The 25,953-nt window shown below is 34.7% G+C and overlaps 1 protein-coding gene across 2 annotated transcripts in view; it reads left to right on the top strand.

Moving 5' to 3' along the window:
• GBE1 (1,4-alpha-glucan branching enzyme 1) overlaps nucleotides 1–25,953 on the top strand; it is a 290,841-nt gene that overhangs the window by 53,955 nt on the left and 210,933 nt on the right. For both annotated transcript variants that reach the window (XR_009563687.2, XM_030860958.3), the window contains exon 2: nucleotides 9,556–9,725. Coding sequence is in view for 1 of the 2 variants with exons in the window: in XM_030860958.3 (XP_030716818.1) it covers nucleotides 9,556–9,725 (170 nt within the window). In the remaining variant the exon portion in view is untranslated. The remainder of the gene's footprint in view (nucleotides 1–9,555; nucleotides 9,726–25,953) is intronic.

Genomic DNA, 25,953 nt, shown 5'->3' with positions numbered 1-25,953 from the left:
AGCCTTTTCTAATCTTCTCCCATCAGTTCTTTCTGTTGTCTTGCTAATTCTTCTGTTAACATTTGCTTATCTCAGCCCTATTGTCCTGAGTTGAACAGTCTTCTATTAGACTGATGAACTTATTGAGGGAAGGACCTTGAATTATTGGCACACAGTAAGTATTTTTATCCTGTAATAAATATGTTGTGGGTTTTTTTTGTTGTTGTTGTTGAATACTTATCCGTGATTGAGGAACATAAACTATTCACTTTTTTTTTTTTTTTTTGGCGGTACTCGGGCCTCTCACTGTTGTGGCCTCTCCTGTTGCAGAGCACAGGCTCCGGACGCGCAGGCTCAGCGGCCATGGCTCACGGGCCCAGCCGCTCTGCGGCATGTGGGATCTTCCCGGACCGGGGCACGAACCCGTGTCCCCTGCATCGGCAGGTGGACTCTCAACCACTGCACCATCAGGGAAGCCCTAAACTATTCACTTTTAAGTCTCAAATGCCTACTCTTCACTTGACAGGTTTAATACATAGATAAGTTTGTATATTACACATATTTTGTGCTTCAAGAAGAAAGTTTCTGCCAGTCACCTTGAGGTCTTTTTAAAGGCCGATTTAAAAAGCAGTTTTTGTTTCAAAAAAAATTCCATTCCCCTCTCCTTTATTTTCCCCTTTTTTAGTTATTAAAAATTCCTGTTGAGCTTTTATTTCTGTGCTTTTGCTTGCCTCTATTCCAAGTCTCCTCTAGGAAGCAGATGACAATATAAAATCTTAAGAATTAAGCTAGCAAGGAAGGAATTTCCCCCATGGGTTCCTTGTGTTTCAGGCCCACTCAGAAGCACTTGAGAAAGAATTCTACATCCTAGATATTTCCAGATAAGGTATGATCCATCTCCCCTGACATATCTCCTGTGTTCACAACCTTGCCTGAAATCAGAGTTTCAGTACGGATCTAGGATGAACTGTCTTACAGGAGAGCAAAGACTGTAGCCTGTTTCATTTTTTTCCCAGACTAATACTTTCCTGCTTCCCTAAAGTAACTACTTTTTCTCCTAGTCAATCCAATTTACTTAATTTTCTTCAACACTTTTTATAACCCATACATTCAAGTTAATCTGGAATACCTGGTATGTGTTAGTATGCCTATATTTGTAATTTTTTATAGCAGGAAAAAATGTGTTCTCACACACTTTTGGAATTTAAGGAGAAACAGTCCTTAATGTTTGCTAATAATTAATGTGCACATTAAAATCTAAACAAGTATTAAAATCTAAACAAGAGGCTAAGTGACTTGTTCAAGGTCACGTATAGTATGTAATAGAGTTAAGATTTGAACCTGAACTGTTTGTTTCTAGAGCCTTAGCTGTTTCTCTTAATTATAAGATTAATAGCCTTATGAATAAAACTTATAGGGCTTTCTTTAAAAGGAAGATGTGACTTTTAATTTGAGACTTTGTCTCTTGATTTCCTTAAAGTATACCTTTTGTGATGAATAATACTACATCTCTACTGCTTTTTACCTTCTTGACCTTGGACAACTTACATATTTATCTGTGCCTCTATTTCTTTCTTTGTAAAAAGAGGATTAAAGACATCAATTAAATGTGATAATATTTTTATATCTGTACAAAATGCTAGTTGCAATACTAACTTCGTTTTATGTTCTGGTTACCAAGAATTTGACCCAGTTTTTAAATATTCTATAAATTCATAGCAAAATATTGAGAGAGATGACTGTAGTAGGAGAGGGCAAAGGGACGATGAGCTTGCTAGATCCTCAGGCATTTTCTTTTTTGAGCCACAGTGATTTCAAAGTGGAATGTGTATTTCTGTATCAGGAGCTACAGGGCTGACCTTGAGGAAGTCAAGATATTTAGTTAGAATTATATCATACTATAATCCTGTTTCTGTTCAATTTTAGTAAATGGGACATTTGTACATGTCTTATGAAACGTCGTAAGAATGATTATTTTTTAAACTTAAACTTTAAATAAATCTAAAATTGTGTTTTAAAGATATTATAACCACATTGACAGTAAAATTATTGCCACATTTATTTGCCCTCCCAAAGTTGATGTCTTTTTAAAAAGAATCAGTAATTTTTCTTATATTATGATAATGTATGTGTATGTATTTTTTTTACCCTAAGTCCAGATTTATTTTGTTGACTGTTCCTGTTTGATCATTTTATTGAATGTTGTTACTTATGTTGTCTAATATGGATTAGAGTTTCCATACACCAAGAGTTATAGCTGAATAATATCTATAAGAGGTAACAATCATTTTCTCATAGAAGTTGGAGAGTATGAGAGAGTTTGCAGTACTAGTCTTTCATTAGATCTGTAGATTGAGGGGTTTTTTGCCTTTTTTTCTTTTTTGGTCCAGATCAGTATTTGAAGTATTTTTGAAACAGTTGCCAGTGTTAAATTAGGGAGAGTTCATAGAAAAATCTGGAATTTTTTCATTCTTACTTGATTTGGCAAATGCTTGGTAATAATAGGCTCTAGCTTTTAAATAGACACTCACTTTTCGCTGGGCTTTGTGCTCTCCATCTCACTTAGAGTTCTTCTCTGCGTTGTTTTCCATACTCAAAGGCTAACCTCATTGGTCATTCTTTTATCATCAGGCTTGCCCTTTTGTGTTCCTCATGTGGGAGCAGCTCCTCATATTTATGATACCTTCCTGGCTTCTGTTGGTGGTTCAGTTTGTGTAAAGACTAGAGTAAAGACTGCCAGTGAGACTGGGGTTGTATCATTTCATTAAAAGCTAATTTGTTTCAAATAATAGATTAAATGTAATCTGAATTTTTATGAAACCATGGGCATGTGTGCTCACAGGTGGGCATGTGTATTTGTGTGTGTTGGGTATATATATACTATACAAAAGGGGGTCATATATGAAATATTCCACTCACACCTACCACTCCCGTAGGCATTGCACTACACCGATCAGATTCTGTGCTGTACCTCTTCTTGTCTTTGAAGCAAATGTGGTGAGTGTGGTGAGGCTAGGGGGGCTTAAGGCTCCTGTTCACCTCAGCCCACTGGAATTCAACCGCTGGTACAGAGGAAGGGACCCTGTGAAAATACCATCTACATGCCATCTGTACCTATATGAATATTCTTTATACAAATAGATGGTTTGTAGAAAACTGCTTTGCAGCTTCTTTCCCTAAGCCATCGCTCTTGGGACATTTTTCCATATCACCACATTTTGTTCTATCTCATTCTTCGTAATGGATCTCGTGTAATTTGTTGTTTGCATGTTCCACAGTTAATTCGACCAGCCTCCCTTGTTGAACAGGTAGGTATTTTCCATGGTTTGGTATTTTAAATAATGCCATAATGATTATCATTGTACACACGTCTTTGCTTCTTTGTGTGATATATCCTAGGGGTAAATTTCTAGAAATGGAATTACTTAGTTGAAGAGTGTAATTTTGAAATTTTCATAGCTGATGCCAAATAGTTATCTAATTTATATTTCATTAAAGAGTATTTGGGAATGTCTTTTTCCTGGACCTGCATTCTGTCTGCACAGACTATCACATGTTTACTGGTCTTTTAGGTGGAAAATGGAATTTTGAAATTTAGGTTTGCACTTCTTCAATTATCTATGAATTTGAGCATCTTTTCAATATGTTTACTGGCCATTTGTACTTCTTTTTCTGTGAACTGTAGGGTTTTTTTTAATTAAATATTTATAACTTTGATCTTTCAAAGTTATTTTGGTTTTAGAGGTCCAATTTTTAAACTTAGATTCCAATATTTAAATAGGTAAGCCATTCTTTTCTTACTTATTTGAAATGTCCTTTTATGATGTATTTAATTTCTTTATATGTTCAAGTCTATTTCAAGAACTCAGTTTTGTCCCACTGATCTATTTCAAACTATTTGAATTCCCCAAATTTTATAAACATAGTTTTACATACGTATTAAAATTCTTATGGAATATTTTATAGGATTATGTAGATATTTTAATGATCTAAAAATTTTGTAGTTTCAGAAAAAAACATTTATTTTGTTTAAATGGTGTTTCTTTGTTATAAATAATTAGAACAATGCAGGGGAGAAAGTAAATAGAAACCCCACCAAAAAAATCATCACTGATATTAAGGGAACATCATTCTTGATATTTTTTATATGCTTATATATAGGTAGAAGGATAGAGAAACAGCTTGATAGAAATGATATAATAAAACATGAGGAAAATAGATGTGTTTTAATTTTAAACAAATAGACTGAAATAAAATGAAAGAACTGGCTGAAATTCACATTACGACTTTCTTTAAAGTGGCCATCTAAGATTAATGAAGAGATTAAAGAGTATAATGATGACAATCTTAAATTTTAGTCAGTGTTGAGTGACTCTGTTATAAAAAAAAATAGGGGTCTGACCACTCATGCTTTATTCCATCTCCCTTTCACTTACCTCTTGTTTTTTTTAATAAGTCAAGTTTTCACTTGTCCATTGAGATTCTTTTCTTGATATCACATTCACATAATTGCACAATTGATTAAACTTGGTTCTATATTTAAAGACTTAGGGCTCAACCACACTGCTGCAATGACTGTCAATTCCTCTGTGTGTGTTTTTAGTCTTTTAATTGACTAATTTTTATGGAAAGTTTTTTTTTTTCTTTTCTTCAACAATGGTTCATTAATGTCATAGACTTAAAATTATTTTTTAATTTGGCAATATTTAAAGAATTTCTTAAGCTCGAGTAGGCATGTGTCTCATATAATATCCTTAAACTGACTTCTTTTTTTTGTGTGTGATACGCGGGCCTCTCACTGTTGTGGCCTCTCCCGTTGCGGAGCACAGGCTCCGGACGCGCAGGTTCAGCGGCCATGGCTCACGGGCCCAGCCGCTTCGCGGCATGTGGGATCTTCCCAGACCGGGACACGAACCCGCGTCCCCTGCATCGGCTTGTGGACTCTCAACCACTGCGCCACCAGGGAAGCCCTCATATAATATACTTAGATTACTACTTTTCCCTCTCAGAATTGTGTGGGCTTGGATTTGTTATGTTTTGGTCTTTAATGTAATGCTCCTTTGCAAAAAACATGCCCGCCTCCCCTTATTTTTTTGTACCGGTTGTCCATAGAATTATTTCTTTCTCCTTTGAATTTCAGTAGCTTAAACTGGGAGATGCTGTGCGTGCGTGTTTGTGCGTTTGTTTTCCAATTTTTTCTTAAAACATAATGTGTTCTTTTTAAAATGCAGATTTAATTCTATAGAAAAACTGTCCAGTTTTATGTCTTTTATATTCATTTTATTTAGTTTTGTTCTTCAGAGTCACCAGCTATCCTTATTTTGATCATTTTTGTTAGTTTTGCATATCTCTTTTCTTTAATATTTTCAATTTCTTTGTCTTTTTTCTCTAATTATATCAATTTTCAGTTCACTTACCTAATAATTCTTTTTTATAATAAACCACTAGCATCTTTATTTGTCAACAATAGCCACTTAGAAAATGTAGTAGACAAGGAGCATCTTATCATGATAACAGCAAAATGCTAAGATTAACCTAATAATAAATGTGCTAAAGGACTCAATATTTTGTATGTAGCAATTCTCTCCAAATTAATCTATATAGTAAAATAATCTGAATAAACTTGCCATACTGATTGTAAAGTTCATATAAAGGAAAAAAGTTTTTAAAATATCCAAGAAAATGTACAGAAAAATTAAAATGTGAACTTGTATGACCAAATATTAAATATACTATTATATGTAGTTATGTTAATTAAAATTGTGTGGTATTCTTCCTCCAGATACAGAAGAGAACAAAGAAAGAGGAATAAATAAAAATGCCTTCTATATATGTGAATTTAATACATAAAGTCAATCAGGCATCTTAATCAGTGGAGAAAGGGCAGAATATATGAAATAAAGAGCACTGGGAAAATTATTCTCGCACTTTGGAAGAAAACTCAAATTCCTACATCATTCCACATACAAAAATAAATTCCAAGGCAATTTAAGCACTAAACACCAAAAAATATAAGTATAGTGGAAGAAAATATGGGAGAATTATTTTAATCTTATGATTAGGAATACCTTTTAAGCAAAATATAATGCTATATATATTCTATATAAAACTCCTTAAAGATGGATAGATTAGAAAGAATTTTTAAATTCTTTAAGATGAAATATACCATAAGTAAAGCTGGAAGGAAACCAACTGGAAGAAAATATTTGCAATAAGTGTGTTTCAGAAAACAGATGACTTTCTATAATATATAAAGAGCTTTTGCAAATCAAAAAATAAAGCAACCTAAAATGGAAAAAAAAAGGACAAAGATATAGGTAATATTGATTGAGAGAATATTATTTGCCAGGCAATAGCCTAAGGACTTTACATGTACAAACTCAGCTAATTTGTGTAATAACCCTTTTGATCAAATACACTTAGCATCTCCATTTTGCAGGCAAGAAAATGAGGCACAAAGAAATTTAGGAATTCGTCCAGAGTTATACCATTAGTAAATACTAGCCTGCACTCATCTCACTGAAAAAGAAGCACAAATAGCTAATAAATTTAAGAAAAGCCATTCAACCTTAATAATAATTTAGGAAAATGCAAGCACTAAAACACAATAAGATATTTTTACCAACCAGAGAGTTAAAAAATATCAGATGGATTAATAAGACTAACATTGCCAAGAGTGTAGAGAAACAGTAACTCTCATACTCAATTATTGAGGATGTCCATTGTATAGTATTTTTTTTTTAACTTTAAAAATAGGGATTTTTAAATTATTTTTTTTGAATTTTATTTTATTATTTTATTTATACAGCAGGTTCTTATTAGTTATCTATTTTATACATATTAGTGTATATATGTCAATCCCAATCTCCCAATTCATCCCACCACCACCCCCCATGCCCCGCTTTCCGCCCTTGGTTATATGTACACTTTGTTCCTTGCCAATTCTAATTTAATTATTATTTTCTAATGCTACGTTTTGATACTCTGTTTATTTCTTTGGGTCTGCAGTTTCATTTTACTTCTCATTCTGTTGTTCTGTCATATAATCTCTCAGCTCTTATTTTAATTCAATTCATTTTTATTTAAGTTGAAGTACAGCATGAAACATTTGTGGAAAGAGCCTTTTTCCATTCAGCTCAGTTGAGGTGTTCTTCATTAGTTAGCTTCTTACATTTTGTATATTCCCTGTATATTCCCTACTTGGATTCATGCCATCTTTCTGGGACTTTTATTGATTACCCCTCAGGGTATTGAGTACGCAGGGAAGTTTATGGACATTGCTCAATTCATTGCATAGTTCTGGAACTTTCACTTCTGACATAGAGCACCTGCCACAGGCTTCATTTCTCTAGTTTTACCAGTTTTGTCCTACTTTGCTTCTCCCCAGACCTGGGGCTAATAAGTGCAAGTAGTAGTATGTTTTTGTGTACCAGCCCTGAATATGGACTCTGGGAATCTGGGAGAGGTTCAGGAGCAGCCATGTGTTATTCTTGGTCCTGCTTGGAAAGCAATCTTTGATTTTTTCTCGTGGCTGTTAGCTTCTGTAGTTTGATGTGATGTATGTTCTTTCCATGCTTTATAGGGCATGGCTAGGCAAACTACAGCCCAGAGGCCAAATTTGGCCCCACCATCTGTTTTTGTAAATAAAGTGTCTCCGTAACACCATACACAAAAATAAGCTCAAAATGGAATAAAGACCTAAATGTAAGGCCAGAAACTATCAAACTCTTAGAGGAAAACATAGGCAGAGCACTCTATGACATAAACCACAGCAAGATCCTTTTTGACCCACCTCTTAGAGAAATGGAAATAAAAACAAAAATAAACAAATGGGACCTAATGAAACTTCAAAGCTTTTGCACAGCAAAGGAAGCCATAAACAAGACAAAAAGACAACCCTCAGAATGGGAGAAAATATTTGCAAATGAAGCAACTGACAAAGGATTAATCTCCAAAATTTATAAGCAACTCATGCAGCTCAATAACAAAAAAACAAACAACCCAATCCAAAAATGGGCAGAAGACTTAAATAGACATTTCTCCAAAGAAGATATACAGATTTCCAAGAAACACATGAAAGAATGCTCAACATCATTAATCATTAGAGAAATGCAAATCAAAACTACAATGAGATATCATCTGACACCAGTCAGAATGGCCATCATCAAAAAATCTAGAAACAATAAATGCTGGAGACGGTGTGGAGAAAAGGGAACCCTCTTGCACTGCTGGTGGGAATGTGAATTGGTACAGCCACTATGGAGAACAGTATGGAGGTTCCTTAAGAAACTACAAATAAAACTACCATATGACCCAGCAATCCCACTACTGGGCATTATACCCTGAGAAAACCATAATTCAAAAAGAGTCATGTACCAAAATATTCATTGCAGCTCTATTTACAATAGCCAGGAGATGGAAACAACCTAAGTGTCCATCGTCAGATGAATGGATAAAGAAGATGTGGCACATATATACAATGGAATATTACTCAGCCATAAAAAGAAATGAAATTGAGCTATTTGTAATGAGGTGGATGGACCTAGAGTCTGTCATACAGAGTGAAGTAAGTCAAAAAGAGAAAGACAAATACCGTATGCTAACACATATATATGGAATTTAAGAAAAAAAAATGTCATGAAGAAGCTAGGGGTAAGACGGGAATAAAGACACAGACCTACTAGAGAATGGACTTGAGGATATGGGGAGGGGGAAGGGTAAGCTGTGACAAAGCGAGAGAGTGGCATAGACATATATACACTACCAAACGTAAAATAGATAGCTAGTGGGAAGCAGCCGCATAGCACAGGGAGATCAGCTCGGTGCTTTGGGACCACCTAGAGGGGTGGGATTGGGAGGGTGGGAGGGAGGGAGACGCAAGAGGGAAGAGATATGGGAACATATGTATATGTATAACTGATTCACTTTGTTATAAAGCAGAAACTAACACACCATTGTAAAGCAATTATACTCCAATAAAGATGTAAAAAAAAAAAAGAAACACAGCTACACCCATCCATTTGCATATTGTCTGTGGCCAATTTCATGCTTCAGAGACATAGTTGAGTAGTTGTGATAGAGACCATATGGCTGGCAAAGCCTAAAATATTTACTATCTGCCCCTTAACAGGAAAAGTGTGCCAAACCTGCTATAGAGTAATTTTATTTTTCTTACTGGTTTTTAGCTATTTTTCCTTCATTTTTTTTTTTTTTAGGAGTTTGAGGAGAGATGTAGGAATGCACCTTCATTATACTGTCTTGACATAGAAGTTGCTATAGTGCTGATATTAAAATATTCATGGAATAACATAGCCATCATATTTTCTCTCTTATACCAAAATGCTTGAAATTACAAAAAAAAATGTTAGTTGGATTAGTTCAGTTTATTTGAGATAAAAATGATTTTATCCTACCAGGTAACTTCTACCAATAAATGAAATTATTCACATCATTCCTCTTTAATGATGTCTTCTTTTTTCTTTTTCTGAATGAGAGTAAAGCAACTTCTTAATTACAGTAGCTTTTCTGGAAGATGATTTAATTTTTCAATTTCCTTTCTTTTGCACTTTTTCAAAGGTATAAGCTGTTTAGCAAGACTTTGAACAACATTGGAGAGAACGAAGGTGGTATTGATAAGTTTTCCAGAGGTTATGAATCATTTGGCGTCCACAAATGTGCTGATGGTGGTTTATACTGCAAAGAATGGGCCCCGGGAGCAGAGGGAGTTTTTCTTACTGGAGACTTCAGTAAGTATTTTAGAACGATTAAACTGAGTTGTAATATTTTATTTATTTATTTAAAACATAGATGTTATATTTCATATATTTAACTTTTATTAATATTATTGATTACAAATGTTCTACTTTTCCATAGAATTTCTTCAGTCTTTACCTTCATGCGGTAAAGGTGTTTCTGCTGTAATAAGATACATGTGTTTCTTAAAAACTTTATGTTCTTAAAATCATGTACCAGAAATAACAGAGTTTATGAGAAAAATAGTGTTAGAGTACTCCAAATCTATTCAACTTTGTTAGCAAGCTCTGACAAAAGTAATAGCAATCTAGGTAAAAATATTGGTGTAGGTTCAATCTCCACTAGCACTTGCTCCTGGTTATTTGGCATCGTAGTACTTGGATCCTCTAATATCTTTTTTTGAGACCACAATAAAAGTAGACAGTTAATCTAGAGGGTAAACTGCTTCATCAGTCAGTTCTTTGTTTTTTCCTTTTCCTTTTTTATAACACAATATGGGGAATACCTTCTCAGCCTTGTCATCTGCACCATTAATTTCACTAGGCAGTTAACTCTATGGAAAGCACAGTGGTTCTAGAAGTCAGGCTTCCATCATACAGTCTAGTGGAGGGAAACCTGTATGTAAATAACTAAAATACAGTGTGCTCAGTTTTATTCTATAAGTATAAATAAATTACTGTAATAGTGACAAGGAAGAAAGCTTTCATTTTCAGTTTTGAAAATGGAATAACTGGCAAAATAGGCCTTGGTGAAATGTTCGTAATACAAGGAAAGGAAATATCAATAATAATCCTTTAGTACCATAGGGTAGCATGGTCTTTAAAGTTTGATTTTCCTGGACTCAAGAAGTCTACATGCTGTACTGTTCTGGAAAGAGCAAAACTGTAGGGACAGAAAACTGAGTTGTCACGGTTTAGGGGTAGGAGGCTTGAGCTGATTACAGAGAAACATAAGGGGACTTTCTGGGGTGATGAAAATGTTTTATGTCTTGATTGTGGTGGTTACATGACTGTATACATTTGTCAGAATTTATAGAACTATACATGTAAAAGAGTGAATTTTACTGCGTGTAAATTATACCTTAAGGAACCTGACTTTAAAAAAAGTTTTGATTTTATTTATATTGTCTAAGGCAGCACTGTCCAATAGAAATATAATGGACACCATTTATATAATTCAAAAAATTTAGTGGCTATATTAAAAAAATAAAGGAGAACAGCTGAATGAATTTTAATAATGATAGATTTTTATTTAACCCAATATATCAAAACATATTTTAACATGTAATCAATATAAAATTTGTTAGTGAGATATTTTCATTCTTTTGTACTGCACTTTCTAAACCTGGTATTTTTCCATTGGAAATACTTGATCAATATTTAGATTTAATAAAATTTTCAGTTTAAAAGTACATACCCAAGTTTTTCCAACCATTGTTAAAAGTTCTAGCAACTCAAATGAATAATAGTTTTAAAATTTACATTTAATAAAGTAATTAAAATTAAATAAAACTTTAAATTTAGTTTCTCAGTTGCACTAACCTAATCTTAAGCACAAGTAGCCACCTTTGTCTGGTGGCTCCCTTATTGGAAAAAGCAGGTCTAAGGACTTAAAATTATTCTTTGTGTAGTCCCCCAAATTAGATGATGCCAGCTGCCTGTTTCTAGAGTTACTGAAAACTTTAGGGAAAGTTTTGAAAAAGATCGTGTGTCTGCTGATTCAGATAGCTTGGCCTGGTGATTATTATGAAATATATTTTGAGGCTAGGAGTCTTTTCACTTAAATTGTTGTTAAAATTGTTATAATTTTTTCTCATACATAAACATGACTATTTCCCCATCTTCTCTAAGTGACTGCCTTGACCACTTGTTTTATATTAATAGACCACTTTGATATCAACCTATAATCAAGGCACTTTTTGGCATTCTATTTTATTAGTTCTTTTTATTGCCATTTATTGAGAGGTATTGCTTGAGAGTGTTCAAGTTAAAGTTTTACATACAGATACCAAAACTGCTATAAGAACCTCAGTTAAAATTTAGTACTTGCATTTGATTACCTCTCCTCCATATTTATGATTGAACCTACTAAATAGGCTTTAGAAATATAAAAATATGGGAAAGGGACTGTATGAAACTAGATTTGGTAGCTATCATAATGACTAATGCTGATTTATTAAAAGTTGTTCCTTGTAAATCCGGTTGGACCATATATGTGTTTGGAAACTGTATTTAAAAATTTTAAGGATTTAGGATTTAATGTTTAAATATTAAAAGTATAACAATTTATAAAATCTTTTGTAAAGAGAAAACTCAAAATTATCTAGTCCCTATTTTATGTAAAAATATCCTCTGTTAACTTTTTTTTTTCAATTTAATTTGATTTTTGAAAATCCTATTCTTTGTGAAGGTATATCACATAATTTAAAATCTCTCCATATCCTTGAAACAACATTCAGTCAATTATTTTCAATCAAGCAATATTTATTTAGTGTCTAAGGGCACAAAGAATATCAGATTTAATCAACGGGCCTTTATTTTTACTGGAGAGATAGGAATGACTAAGATAAATGAAATTGTGATAGAAAATAGGAAGTATGATAGAATACAGTTAACTGTTAAAATAATTAACAGGCAGTATGTTGGGAAAATTTTAATTTATTTACTTATCTAGATGAAGGGATTTTTTTTTTTTTTTTTCCCGTTATAGGGTCTCAGGATCTCCTTATATATGGGAGCTCAAACTTTTCTCACTAAACAGCTTTGGCTTAAAAACATAAAGAAAGAAAAACAACTTTCGAATTGAGAGTAGAGCCAAAATTCTGGGTTAAAAATTCATTTAAAATAATAGTTCTTTGGAAAAGAATGTTATACCTGAGTGTTAATTTAATGTAACTTTGTAGAATATAGAATTTTGATGATAATGACAGCATAGCTGAAAATATACCCATAATTACTGAACTAAACATGTCTTTTTTAAAAAATACAATTAAGGAATTCTATATTTTTTCCCTTATTTAAAAAAAATCTATTTCTTATGGCTATGAAGAGATGAGCAAGAAGAAAGTTATTTTTCTTTGTTGAGGTTTTTCTCAGCATCAAAAATGTGGTAGATTTTATAGTTAGTCTTCCAATGTATAAATTTGTACTAAACTGAAGGGAAAATACAGTTTGTGTTAATTAGCTAAAAAGTTACAGTTGATTTTTTAAAATTAGAAAGTGGAAATGAGGATTAATAAAAAGTATTCTAGGTGGTTTTGCTAATGATATTAAAACGTTTTTAAAACCATTTAACTGTATTCATATAACTTCATATTTATCAGCTAAGTTGAAACAGCAGTAAACTTAAAAGATTCTATGGAAATAATCTCTAACTGTAACATGGGTTATTTTTAAGAATTCCTTACTTTGTCATTTAATGTAACAGTAAGCTTAACTTCTATATATGTACTTGAAATATCACCTAAAAAGCCCTATTGCTTCTTTACCTATAGGCAGAGTTGTAAAAAGTAACATAATTTTACTTATATTTTTATCATGGAAGTGTATGCATATATAATTTAAAACATTGCTTTTGTATCTACCTCTTCCCTACACCTCCAAAGATAATATAAAACACATCTTCAAAAACCAACAACAAAAATCTTATTTCTGCTAAGGAATAAATTGTTACTTATATTTACAGTAACAGGAAAACAGTAAAAGGAAATGTTCTTAATTCAATTTTTATCTAAATGATTAACCACCTATTTCTGATAATTTTTCAGAAGAAATGAAAATTAAAGACTGTCTAGACGTTAATTCTGTATTATAGAAAATTATACCAGTAATCAAAATATGTTAGCATATTGTGATATCTCTCTTCTAATCATTTTAGAAATTGCACTATACTTTCCTATACATATAATACTGCTGGTAAATGTATGCTGTTCTAGCGTATTTTTTTGCCAACTGACCTGAAAATATTTTAGGTACAAATGCTTATTGTTGTCAAATATAAATGATCTTTAAGAAGGAAATTACCATGTATTGGAGTGTAGAAAAAAAAAAAAGAATGGGGTTTAGAGTTTGAACCCACAGTGGAGCTCTCTAAACATGGCTCTTCATCTGGCTTAGTGGGGTTAAAGGTGATGATATTCCTCTTACCTGCCTAACTGGGTTGCTCTAGATACTAAATAGATTGCAAATTGTAATTTTATACATTACTCAATGCTATAGAAATCTTAGTTGACAAGATTGAAAAAGTACTCTAATTTGCAAAAGTCTTTCTTTTTCTTATTAAAAAAAATACTATTAATTTCAAAAGGCAGTTGAGCCTTGCAAAAGTCAAATGATGTAATCTCTGTTTTGCCCAAACTGAGGTGGCTCTGGCTTTTGCCATCCATATTTTTAAAACTTAGAAAGCACTTTCACTTTAAATATATTTCACATATTTTTCTTCATTTGAGAGAAAATGAAACAATCATTTCTTTTCCTTTCAGTCGTTTTTAAAAAAACTCGCTCTTTAAGCAGCTAGCAGCTGCTGCAGCAACCCAGGACAGTGGATATATAATGACATTCATCAAGATTGGAATCTTAGCACCCAAAAAGTATTTCTGGGCCAGCCAGAAACTACTTTAAAGGCTTGAGATTAATTTCTGAAACTTTGAATCATCTTTAATAAAGGAAAGATTCATTCTTTAGAAAATTAAATGTGATTTAAAATATACTTGGGGTTTTAGAACTAAATCATGTTTATTGCAGGTTGCTAAATAATTGGAGAAAACTAGCTGCTTTTCAGTAGCTAGATAATAATAAGTAGAGAGAAAGGCAGTAAACTACATATGTCAATATAAAATAATTGGGTTCCTATTCGTTATAACTGAAAACATTTCATTTAAAATTACTAAGTCTGGGAGCTAGGCACTTTTCAAATAATCTAAATGTCTATCATTGATAGACTGAAAAAACAAGGTGAAAAAAAACCCCTGATTTTTATGCCTATAGAAAAAAGGAACCACAGATATTTTTGCAGAGTGGGAAAGATGCTAAGGAAAAATTTTACCTCTTTTCTGGGCAAAATTTGTCTACAATTTAATTTCCATTTATACAATTGCCAAGAAGTTTACATCATCACAAAAGCCTTTATATTTCTTAATTTCACATGTTCTGAAACAGTGCTCCTCGAAGTGTGCTCTGTGGAGCAGTGTGGTTCTGTGCACTGTAATTGGTTTGCAATAATAATATATTGTCAGAAATTGGGAGTGAGTATTTATTTATTTTTGGCTGTGCTGGGTCTTTGTTTCTGTGTGAGGGCTTTCTCTAGTTGTGGCAAGCAGGGGCCACTTTTCATCACGGTGCGTGGGCCTCTCACTATCGCGGCCCCTCCCGCTGCGGAGCACAGGCTCCAGACGCGCAGGCTCAGTAGTTGTGGCTCACGGGCCTAGTTGCTCCGCGGCATGTGGGATCTTCCCAGACCAGGGCTCGAACCCGTGTCTCCTGCATTGGCAGGCAGATTCTCAACCACTGCACCACCAGGGAAGCCCGGGAGTAAGTATTTAGAAACTTTAATACCAGTTTGAAAGAGTAGTTTTATTTCTGTTGAATGTAATAATGATAATATAAATATTGGGGCTTATATTTTGAAAGTCTTCTTTTCTTTCGATTTTCTAATAATTCATTTTTTAATATTTTATGTAAGTACTGGTCTATAATAGATTGGAAAATTTAAAAAGGAAAGGTAACTGGTCCATCATCATAGATAGTTTGAGAAACTGATCTGAAAATTAGTGATCATTATTTATTGGTTTAGAAGTCATTTATGGTTGGAAGGTATAGCACTGATGTCAACCTCCTTTGTATTCTCTTCCTTCAACAAAATCGATGGTTGTTGTGTTAGCTTTCACTGCGGTATGGCTTGTTACAAAAAACTCCAACATTTTAATGGCTTACAATAACAAAGGGTACTTCTTGCTCATGTTGGTTGTGGTTGTCAGCTGTGGCTCTGTCCCAAGTGTCAAATTCTTTCCAGGATCCAGGGTGATGGAGCAGCCCCTGTGTGAGATGTGCCGATCTCGTGACAGAGAGAAAGAGCAGTGGAGGGAACCTGTCGTGGCTCTGAAAGATTCAGCTCAGAATTGGCAGATGTGATTTGTACTTCCATTTCATTAACCAAATAATTTGATCAAGCCTTATGTTGGTGATACTGGAAGCAGAATTTGATTTTATGGAGGCTTATGAAAAATTGGGCATAATATAAATTATCCCCATGGCAAATAACACATCTTCATAATATAAAGTGTAAACTTTCCAGAGTTTTTGATATCTTATAAACTTTTCTGTGGGAGCAGAGGGGAGTTGGTGCCAGGTAGGGTAATGCTTCCAATAGATTGTTGAGAAGTTTTCTTTGGAATGTCTATTGACCTTTGGATTCAAATGGAACTTCAAGGAATCTTTTGCAATGTAAACATTTTCGACTCCCCATGAGTCCTCTGTGAATGCATTTTTGTTATGTGGCTTCCTTCAGTTTGGCTTATTGGAGATGGTGATGTTTCTAGAAAGTGAATTTCCAGGGTGTCTGGGGACCCCTGATACTGTTTATTTTGGTGATGGGGTGGCAAACTACACGGTGGAGGTAGAAGGCTTTAGAGTTGTTAACTAAACCAGCACTAGTGCTGAGAAATAGTCTCTTTGATGGATGTGAGCTTAAAATAACTAATCAGCCAATAGGCATTTCTATAGAAAGTTGTTAGAACTTTCTCTAGCTTTCCAGTCTGATATTGATTCTCTGACCCCTTTTATCTGTGTTCACTGACGGATTATTCACTTTCAGTGGAATAGATGTACAGTGGAGGTTTACTTAACCATTGTCTACTTATTAGACTTACTGAATTTATTTCTGCTTGACAGGATCACTGTAAATGATACTGCCTGCTTCCCACAGGATACTGAGCAGCCATGGGGAGTAAACTGTGGTCTACTTCATGTATGCAATTCTGCTGCTGCCAATTGCTTTGTGTGCTTGTAATGAGCCAGTTTCCCATCTGCCTCCAATCCTATGAATGCCCATTCTTTTCATTAGAATTCTGTAATATAGTATTATGTAAAGTGATGAACTGTGAGTGTGGCAGCAAAGAAAATTATTAAGTATTCGGAAAAATCTCAGTAAGGATAAGTTGGAAAATTATTATGAGTTAAGCATGCACAAGTGAACTGCAAAAAATGATATAAATCTAACGATTTCAGATGTCAATTATTTTGCATACACCTTTTAGCTTTCAATCTGTTTTAATCCAAAGGAAATTGGAAATTATAAATATTGCATTGTAGGTATAGGTTTGTATAAGAAAGATGATACAAAATCCTAATCAAAGGACCTAAACTTTAAAAATGGCTGTAATCTTACATCAGAAGGTGAGTGAATATTTATATTTGTGTTTTAAGTTAAAGCAACATTTTTAATATATATATAATTTTTACTATACGTATAATCATTCTCTGCTTTAACCAATATTTTCAATATATGAACCAACTTCTGGCCCCAGTTGTGCTGGATCAAAGAGCTTTGCGATAATGCCTAATGGGATTATTTTTATAGGGAAGCATCTTTACTTCCTGGGACTTTAGGGAGGCTGTTAGAAACCTTAATGCTAGAAAGTAGATTTTGAACTGTGTGACATAACTAATAATTTTCTAGCCTCGTGTTGCTTTTTTTGTAAGTATCCTGTTAAAAATTTATGCTGTTTGGATAATACAGTACTTTTTGTTAGGTTTCAGTTTTGGTGTTTCACTTGTACTTAGTGTCTATAAAATTATTTTGTTTATGGTTGTTCTTCAGCACTTGTCTTTTGACATTTTCATAATTTTATCCATTAAAGTGACTTTATTAAGCTCAGCATTTACTTATACAAAGAAGGAACATTATTCACATTATTCTCTTATCAAGTTAGTGATAAGAGAAGTGTTGTTCTGTTTTATGAGTCACATCTAGCCCTAAGTGTGACTGACTATAACATATATCAACATTCTTTGTATCTTGATCACAACCAAACTATTTTAAGTTCAAATTGTATTACTCTAAGAAGCTGTCACTTGAGATAGGCATTTAAGGCAACTCCAATTTAATTTGTTGTGATTTTCTTTCTTATGCCACAGATAACATAACTGAATATCATTTTGCACTGTAGGGGGGTGGTTTACAGAAATGTAGTAAATCTGTAAAAGGTTTATAGCACTGTTTGTTTTACTTATCCAGACAGTTGTCCCAAGCAGGTCAGCTGGAATTCACTGATGAGTCTTGAAGCTTTGTCTGTTTTACTGTCAGGCTTTGAATCTGTAGCTCTCTCCTTACATCCTTTCCCTCTTTTCACTATTACTAGATTGTATTCTTTACTTTTTCAATCCCTCTCTATTTTGTTATTAAAAAAAGTTGGATGTGTTTTTAAGCTTGAATAGATATTGAAAAAAAAAGGAAATTTTTGCTTCTTTGTAGCTTTGCAATTCCTCATGAGAAACTGTGAAAGTATTCATTTTAATTTTGACTGTCAGAGACCCACCTCTTATGATGGGTTCCTGAAAAAATGACTTAGCTGTCTTAGTTTTGCTTGTAAATCAGTGGCAAAAGGACCTCAGATGTATTATTTAGAGATTAAGAACTTGAAAATAATACCGCATTTTCTTAGCAAGTATCAGTGGCCTTCAGTAGTGATACCGTGGTGCAGTGTCACTGCCCAACAACCAAGAGGACTAATGACTTTTGACCTAAATCTTGAAGGCTTATGATATACTCTCACTTCTTAGTTATTTGTTTTCTTTCTTTCTTTTTTAACATTTTAAAAGTTGAGATGTAATTCACATAACATAACATTCACCATTTCAAATTGTATACTTCAATGGTGTTTAGTATAGTCACTATGGTGTTTAACCATTGTTGCTAACTTCAGAACATTTCCATCACTCCAAACAGAAACCTCATATGTATTATCATTTAGTCCCAATTCTTCTCTTTCCTCTATTTTTTGGCAACCACTAATCTATTTTCTGTCTCTGTGGATTTGCCTATTCTGGGCATTTCATTATAAATGGAATCATATAGCATGTTGCCTTTTGTTTATGGCTTCTTTCACTTATTATACGGTTTGCAAGGGTCCTTCATTTTGTAGTATGTAACAGTCAGTCCTTCATTCCTTTTTATGGCTGGATAATATTCTATTGTGTAAATATACCACATTATGTTTATCCATTCCTGAGCAGATGGACATTTAGGTTGTTTCTGCTTTTTAGCTATTGTGAATAAAAGCTATTATTGTGAATAATGCTTTTATGAAATTTTGTGTACAGGATTTTATGTGCTTTTAATTGTCTGGGTTGCCTTGGTTATTGATACTCTTACCAAATTCAGCTATTTGGCTGTGCTGGTCATTTGTTTGTTTGCCCTAATATCCTTTCACACACCCTTTTCTGCTCTGCTCTGCATCACATTTCCCACACTCCTGTGAACTCTGTTTCTGTAGAGTTGGTTTAGTTGGAGGCGCTAGTGGGGGAAACTTGAGGATGGGAGGAGGGAGAAGCCAGGGAATTCTCCCTTACTCCCTTGCCCGCCCTCTGTCTAAAGTGAGGCTAGCCTTGTCTCCTGCAGCAGGTGTGTTGTCGTTCTTTTTGCTTTTCTTTCTGTGAGCTCAGTTCTTGCAGGGAAGGCTTGCCTTAGTTCCAGCTTCTGCTAGATGGTCCTGGCTTCTGGGTTCCAGTCAATTCTGCCTCTTCCTTAGGGGGATTACCAGATTCCTATTATTGCTAATCCCTGGGTTACTTAATTGTCCTATATTTGAATTCTCATTTCATCTGTTACCTGTGTAACCAATTCCCTGTATTAAGTCCCTCTGTGAAATAAGTAGGGTGGGTTCCATTCTGGATTCTCATCACTGGAATAGTATTTCCCTTCCATTAGGCCTGCTGAGTTATGCAGGTCTACAAGACACCCTTCACGTTGTAGTTTAGGTATTCTAAAGCATCCTTGTAATAGTTTAGCTCAGTGGCTCTGCATCTGTTAAAGTATTTTCAATACTTTTTTTAGAGTTAGCTTTACCAACTTTGTGAATTTTTAAGTCTTTTATGGTAAAGAAATGTGTACTATAGAATTTAGGTTATTCAGAATTCTGGAAAACTCAGCAGTGAAAGATATTGTTATATTCTTTTCCTACATTGTAGCAAATTAGTTATGCTTTACTTTAAACAGCCTTTTTGATGTTCCCTCTGCTGAAGAACAGTTTCATCTTCATCATGATTCCCCTGCCCCCCATTGTGTGGTCCATGTAACTCTAGAAGCAGAGTAGCTTGGGTGTTGGTAAAGTAAAGATTCCAGGGTGAATAACACACTTTCTGAATCACAGTTTCTTGGGGGTAGAGTTTAATGTGGATGATGCATTGCCTTCTTTTTTTCTTTTTTTGTTTATAAGCTAGCAGCCGCTGTAGTTTTATATATCCTTCCTTTTCATCTTCCCCCCTCTATCTTTGTTGGGGAAGTCACAGCACTACTAATGTGCACCCTATGCACCCTAGCACATAGTAGGCAGGGTGCAACGCAAAGCAGAAACTCATTTTTTTTTTAAGAGAATCTTCTGGAAGGAAAAAAAAACACATGTCTTCTGGGAAAGTATCAGACAGGCTCATCACTTACAGGGGAAAGTAGAGAACAGTGAAATAATTACTTCAGATTTCTTGGGTGGAGGATATTTGATTCCTACTCCCTGTCCAATTTATCACTCAGGAGTCTAGGCAGATATTTTCAGATATTTAGGAATTCAGGAAGCATTATCTTCAAAAAATTCTTCCTAAGGAGGTTATGTATGGATGCCAGCAAAAGGAAGGAATAAACCAAGAAAGAGGAAGACCTGGGATGCAGGAATCCGTCACTTGAGCTCAGGAGAGAGTAAAGTGGAAAAGTAGTAGTCGGGTTGTGCAACAGCCATAGAGAACAATTAGGAAGAGAGTGAAAAGACGTCCCATGAAGAAATTCCCTGGGAGGAGTTTCCTGGGAGGAAAATGGCAGAATGGAGAGAACATTTGGGAGCTTAGAAAATTTTAGGACATGAGTAAAGGTTTTCAGTAGAAGAAAAAAGTAAGGCTGAATTTAAACATAATGCTGGAAAGAGTCTCCTTTAGGTGGCTGTTAAAGACTGAATGTTTATGGCCCCCCCTACCCCACAGTCGATATGTTCTAACCCCCAATGCGATGGTATTTGGAGATGAGGTCTTTGGGAGGTAATTAGGCTTAGAGGAGGTCATGGGGACCCTATGATGGGATTAATATCCTTAATAGAATAGGAAGAGAGATCAGAGTTCGCTCTCTATCTCTCTATCATGTGAGGACACAATGAGAAGGTGACAGTCTGCAAACCAGGAAGAGGGTCCTCACCAGGAATCAAATCTTCTGGCACCTTGATCCTGGACTTCCCAGTCTCCAGAACTGTGAGAAATAAATATCTGTTGTTTGGACCATCGAGTCTGTGGTATTTTGTCACAGCAGCCTGGGCAGACTAAATGTAGTGGCCCAGGGTCATGGTATTAGACTGTGAACAATATCTGTAGTCCTAGTTTTCTAGTTGACTCTGCAACAAACAATATTTACTGTAATGTAAGAACCATTCATTAGTTTGAATGTAATGTAAGAACCATTCATTAGCTATAGAAGCATCACTACATACTTGGTGCTTACAATGTTTCTGTAAAAATAATAATGAAAATTTTGGAAGATTTTCTTAAAAGGCTATCATTATGTGAGTAACCATTACCATTTTAATTAAAAATTACTCATTAAAATGTAAGTGAATTGTATCTCTGTTGTGATAAATGTGTATGATATACTTGCCAATTGATGAAACAGATAGGCCAGGCTGATGTATGCTTAATCTAGACATCGCTTTATGTATGGAAACGTGGAGTTGTGTTTGTTCAAACGTGTTCATCCCAATAAGGGGGAAGTGGGAGAGAAGAGAACTCCATCAGGACTGAAAGTGAATGAACCATGTGCAGATTGACAGTTCTGGACACTTTATAGGAATTTGTTTATTTGTTTGTGTGCTTGTTTGTTTTTAACCCCAGCAGTTCTAACTTGCTTTCTTTATTTCTGATGTCTCGGCCCACTGCTAAGTGTGCTTAGCTCCAGTGAATGTGAGTGTCATCTTTAGTGATCTGAAGACTTGATTCTGTTGAAGAATTTTTCTTTAGAGTCACAGGATTTTTGCCTCTATATTAGGGAGCAGCAGGACACAGATGGCACACTCAGGGGTTTCACTGGAGATAGGTTCATGAAGGACTCTTCAGAGAAGGCTGGTGAGGGTTAAGGGAACAACCAGAATCAGAAGCTGTTGTTTCTACCTTCGGGCATAGGTCTGGGAAAGAAGGGAATGGTTACTGGGGCATAGTTAGAGCTGGAGCCCTCAAAGAGGAGCCCAGTTACAGAATCTGTGGCCAGAAAGAAAGGCCTGAAAGAAGCAGGGATGGAAGGGGATGCTAAATATCTCACTGTTTCTCTTATGCCAGCGTCTCCCATTGGTCAGACCCAGCCTGAAGCTGGAGGGCAGGAGAGTCCTGGGTTACTGTCTGTTGATGTCAGCCTCCAGGGTCTCAAAAAGCAGATTTGAGAAACTCAGAGGGATCTTAAGGCAGTTCCTAGCATGGAGAAATGGGCAATAATCAGAACAACTTCCCGGGTTTCTCTTCACATGATTTAGAGGGTACACAAATCACTAGAGGCATTTTTTACCCTATTTTCTTATAAGTGAACCCAAACCTCTTTAAATAACTACATCATAAATAACTACATCAGTGTATTATGTACATTTCTATTCAAGGAAGAAAACATTTTTGCACTGGTTTCTTTTTCCCTTCTTTCTTTTTTTTTTTTTTTTTTTTTTTTTTTTTTTTTTTGCGGTACGCGGGCCTCTCACTGTTGTGACCTCTCCCGTTGCAGAGCACAGGCTCTGGACACACAGGCTCAGCAGCCATGGCTCATGGGCCCAGCCGCTCCGCGGCATGTGGCATCTTCCCAGATCGGTGCGCAAACCTGTGTCCCCTGCGTCGGCAGGCGGACTCTCAACCACTGCGCCACCAGGGAGGCCCTCTCCCTTCCTTTCTTACTTGTTCCCTTTCCCTCCCTCCTTCCTGCCCTTTTTCTTGCTTCCCTCCCTTCCTCCTTTTCCTTGGATATATCTTTGATCTTATTAATCCTGAGCAAGGCTAGTAACTAATATTAAGAAGTGTAAGAGTTTCAGGTTTATAAAAGGGTCTGGGTTCTTAAGGAAAAGAAGATGGAACTTCATTTCTTAATCCACTTAAAGCAAACAGTTAACTTTGTAGCAATTTATCAGAGACTTCTAAAGTATCATAAAATAATGTGTATATGATTACCAGTACATCTAAACTCGGGCAAGTAAAATCAAAGTGTTTCTTTCTTTTATTTCCCCCTGGAGTAATAGAATATAATTTTAAAATAAGGTGCTTACTCTGTTAAAGTTGTAGTATTTCCAAAATAATGTACTAATTCATTAAATATACAGTTGTGCATGGGCATATGGTGATTTTTTAGAAAGTAGATTTGTTTCAAATCCTTGAAGTTAGAACAGCATGTGAAAATCTATAGTTTACATTCAACAACTTCTCCTTCATCCCTCTGGCTTCCCTTACCTTAGGTAGCAGTATTTATTGAGAATCTTCTATGTGCCAGAAACTGTGCTAAGGTCATGGAAATTCAACAATGATAAAGAGGGACAATAATTTTCATCCAGCAGGCGAAATGGATGGTCTTCTCTTTAATGGCAGTGATTGCCTAAGCTCATCTAGTAATAAAATTAAATTGAGATTTCAATGTTATTCTAAGCATTGTGGCCATTGCTGTATAATTTTTCAGGTAAAAAAAAATAAAGATATATTTATAAAATATAAAGATATTTTACAAATAAAGAATTATATAAAGATATTTTCTTTAATACCATCTAAAGTTGAAACAACTCTTAAAATATAATTTAGTAATAATTATAAACAATATACTCTTTCTCGATACTATTTTTTTTAAGGATTTTCTGATTGCTTATTTATCTTGGTGACATTTTGTGTGTTTATTTTTAAACCAAAAAGTGTCAAAATGAAACTTCTGAGGTGTATTTCCAGATAATCTGTAATTGATTTAAATGATACATGAGGCGTTTTTTGTCAAACTGAACTGAGTTAGAAAAAATCTCTTAGAATAGCTGTATTTAGATTTTAATGAAACTAGGCAGAAAGGAGACTAAAGTGAATTTCCTTTTTAGTCTTTTAAATGAAAAAGTGCATCATTTGTCCTATATATCTTATTCATCATCAGTCATAGCAAAGCATTCATTCCCATGAGAGAGATAATGGATTCAGAGAGCAGAGAGGAATGGAAGATTGTCATTCAATGCAGATGAGTTTTAGTAATATTCTTATCATTAGAAATTGGGTTGCAGAACCTTAAGATTTGGAATTAGGTTGGCCATAGATATATTTAATTAAAAGTAGATTGCTTTAACCTTTCTTTAAGTTAGAAATAGGTTTAAAATCTTAAATTAAATTTATGGTTAGCTTGTATTTAACTTGTATTCAGGACTTGCCTTTAATAGGGATTCTTTATAAAGTTTAGCCCCAAAAAGGTACATTTTAATTGAACTATTACAGTGAACGTATAAAGAAAGTCTCTGAAAGAATTTAATAACTTAGTATATTGGATCCAAGTATGGTTTACTCTTCTCCTGATGGAAAAAGTAACCAAACTTATCAAATCAAACTAAAACCTGAGAACAAAAGTGGGGTCTTCCTTCTGAATTCTCCGAACACCTCAACAGCACAACTCCTCAATCCTTATAAATTGTATTTCCTAATGTTTTAATGTTATCACCTGATGGATTGTTATCTCATTTATAATTCTGTCCAACGGGTGGTACTCTTCTGGAAGTTAAAGCATGTGAAGAATGAAGTTGTCAAAGTGGAAAAGCAAACATAAATAAGAATATATATTGGGTGCATGTGTTGGCTAGATTTGTAAACTCTACTACTACAGAATTGGTTTTAGGTTCATTAGAGGAAATGAGGGTGCTCCAAGATTATTCTGTGTCCTATCTAACTGTGCACTCTCAGCCCAAGGCATTAAGAAAAAGTAAGTTGAATAAGAAGAATGTGTAGTTGACTACTAATCTTGACCATTCTAGCCCTGGAACTGCATTTTGTAGTTTCAGGACATGGGGGTCCCTTGTTCTGAGCAGATGCTGAGGTTTGGGCTATGTTTTGGGTCATGAAGTTTCTCCTGCTTGAGAAAAGTCAGAGGAGTAGAGTTGGGGGAGAGAGTTGATACCAGTTGCTGCAGCTCTAGTCTGTGATCCGCCTGTGGCTCCTGTCAATCAATCAACATAGCTGATCCTTTTTTTCTAAGGGTTACTAAGTCAGAAGAGGCGTTTTATCTTTTACTGGCTTACTTTCTCCTAAGACCTACTCAGATGAGTAGTAGTATAACCTTAAGTGCTTTATAGCTTTATCCTTCTTGGCAGTTACAACTTTTTTTTTTTTTTTAATGGCTAGGTCATGCTGACTAGCACAAAAGTATCTCAGATTAATTGTACATATTAAATCAAAATAAACTCTGTCAAAAGGTAAGTCTATTGACTATAACTTTAATTTCCTTTTTAAAGGAAAAGTTGCTATAGAAAATGGTCCATATTTGTTCTTTTTTCCTCCTCTCCACAGGGTGAGGTAATCACAAACTGAAACCTCCTGTAAATATGCCATCATTACCCAGAAGGTAATTGCAACATTACAGAGTTGTTAATCTTTTCTCAATGATTGAGATTCATTCATTCTCAGAGGCTTAGTAAGAAATCATGGTCATGTTAGGCATACAGAAAATGGGAATTCATTGTTGCAAGCAAATGAATTATCCTCATCTGGACTTTATTTTGATTTAAGCCTTCAACATCAGCCATATAGGAAGAGCCTGCTATGTATGGTGGTGTAAAGCAAGTAAGAGTGGATGAAATCGTGTATATGTGAGAGCTCTTAGCACGGTGCCTGACACCTAGTACATTTACAATAAACACTTCTTCACTAACTCCTTTTTAGCTTTTGTCCAGCATTTTTAAAAAGATTAAATGGAAAATATGAACGTTTTTGTCTAATTTGTCAAAACATGTCTTTGCTGGATTACATTTTGAACGTGTGGACTCTCTTGCTAGGCTCA

Source organism: Globicephala melas, chromosome 4 (assembly GCF_963455315.2).
Source record: "Globicephala melas chromosome 4, mGloMel1.2, whole genome shotgun sequence".
Lineage (NCBI taxonomy): Eukaryota > Metazoa > Chordata > Mammalia > Artiodactyla > Delphinidae > Globicephala > Globicephala melas.
Note: the sequence above shows the minus strand (reverse complement) of the source record. Positions and strands in the feature narration are given on the sequence as shown.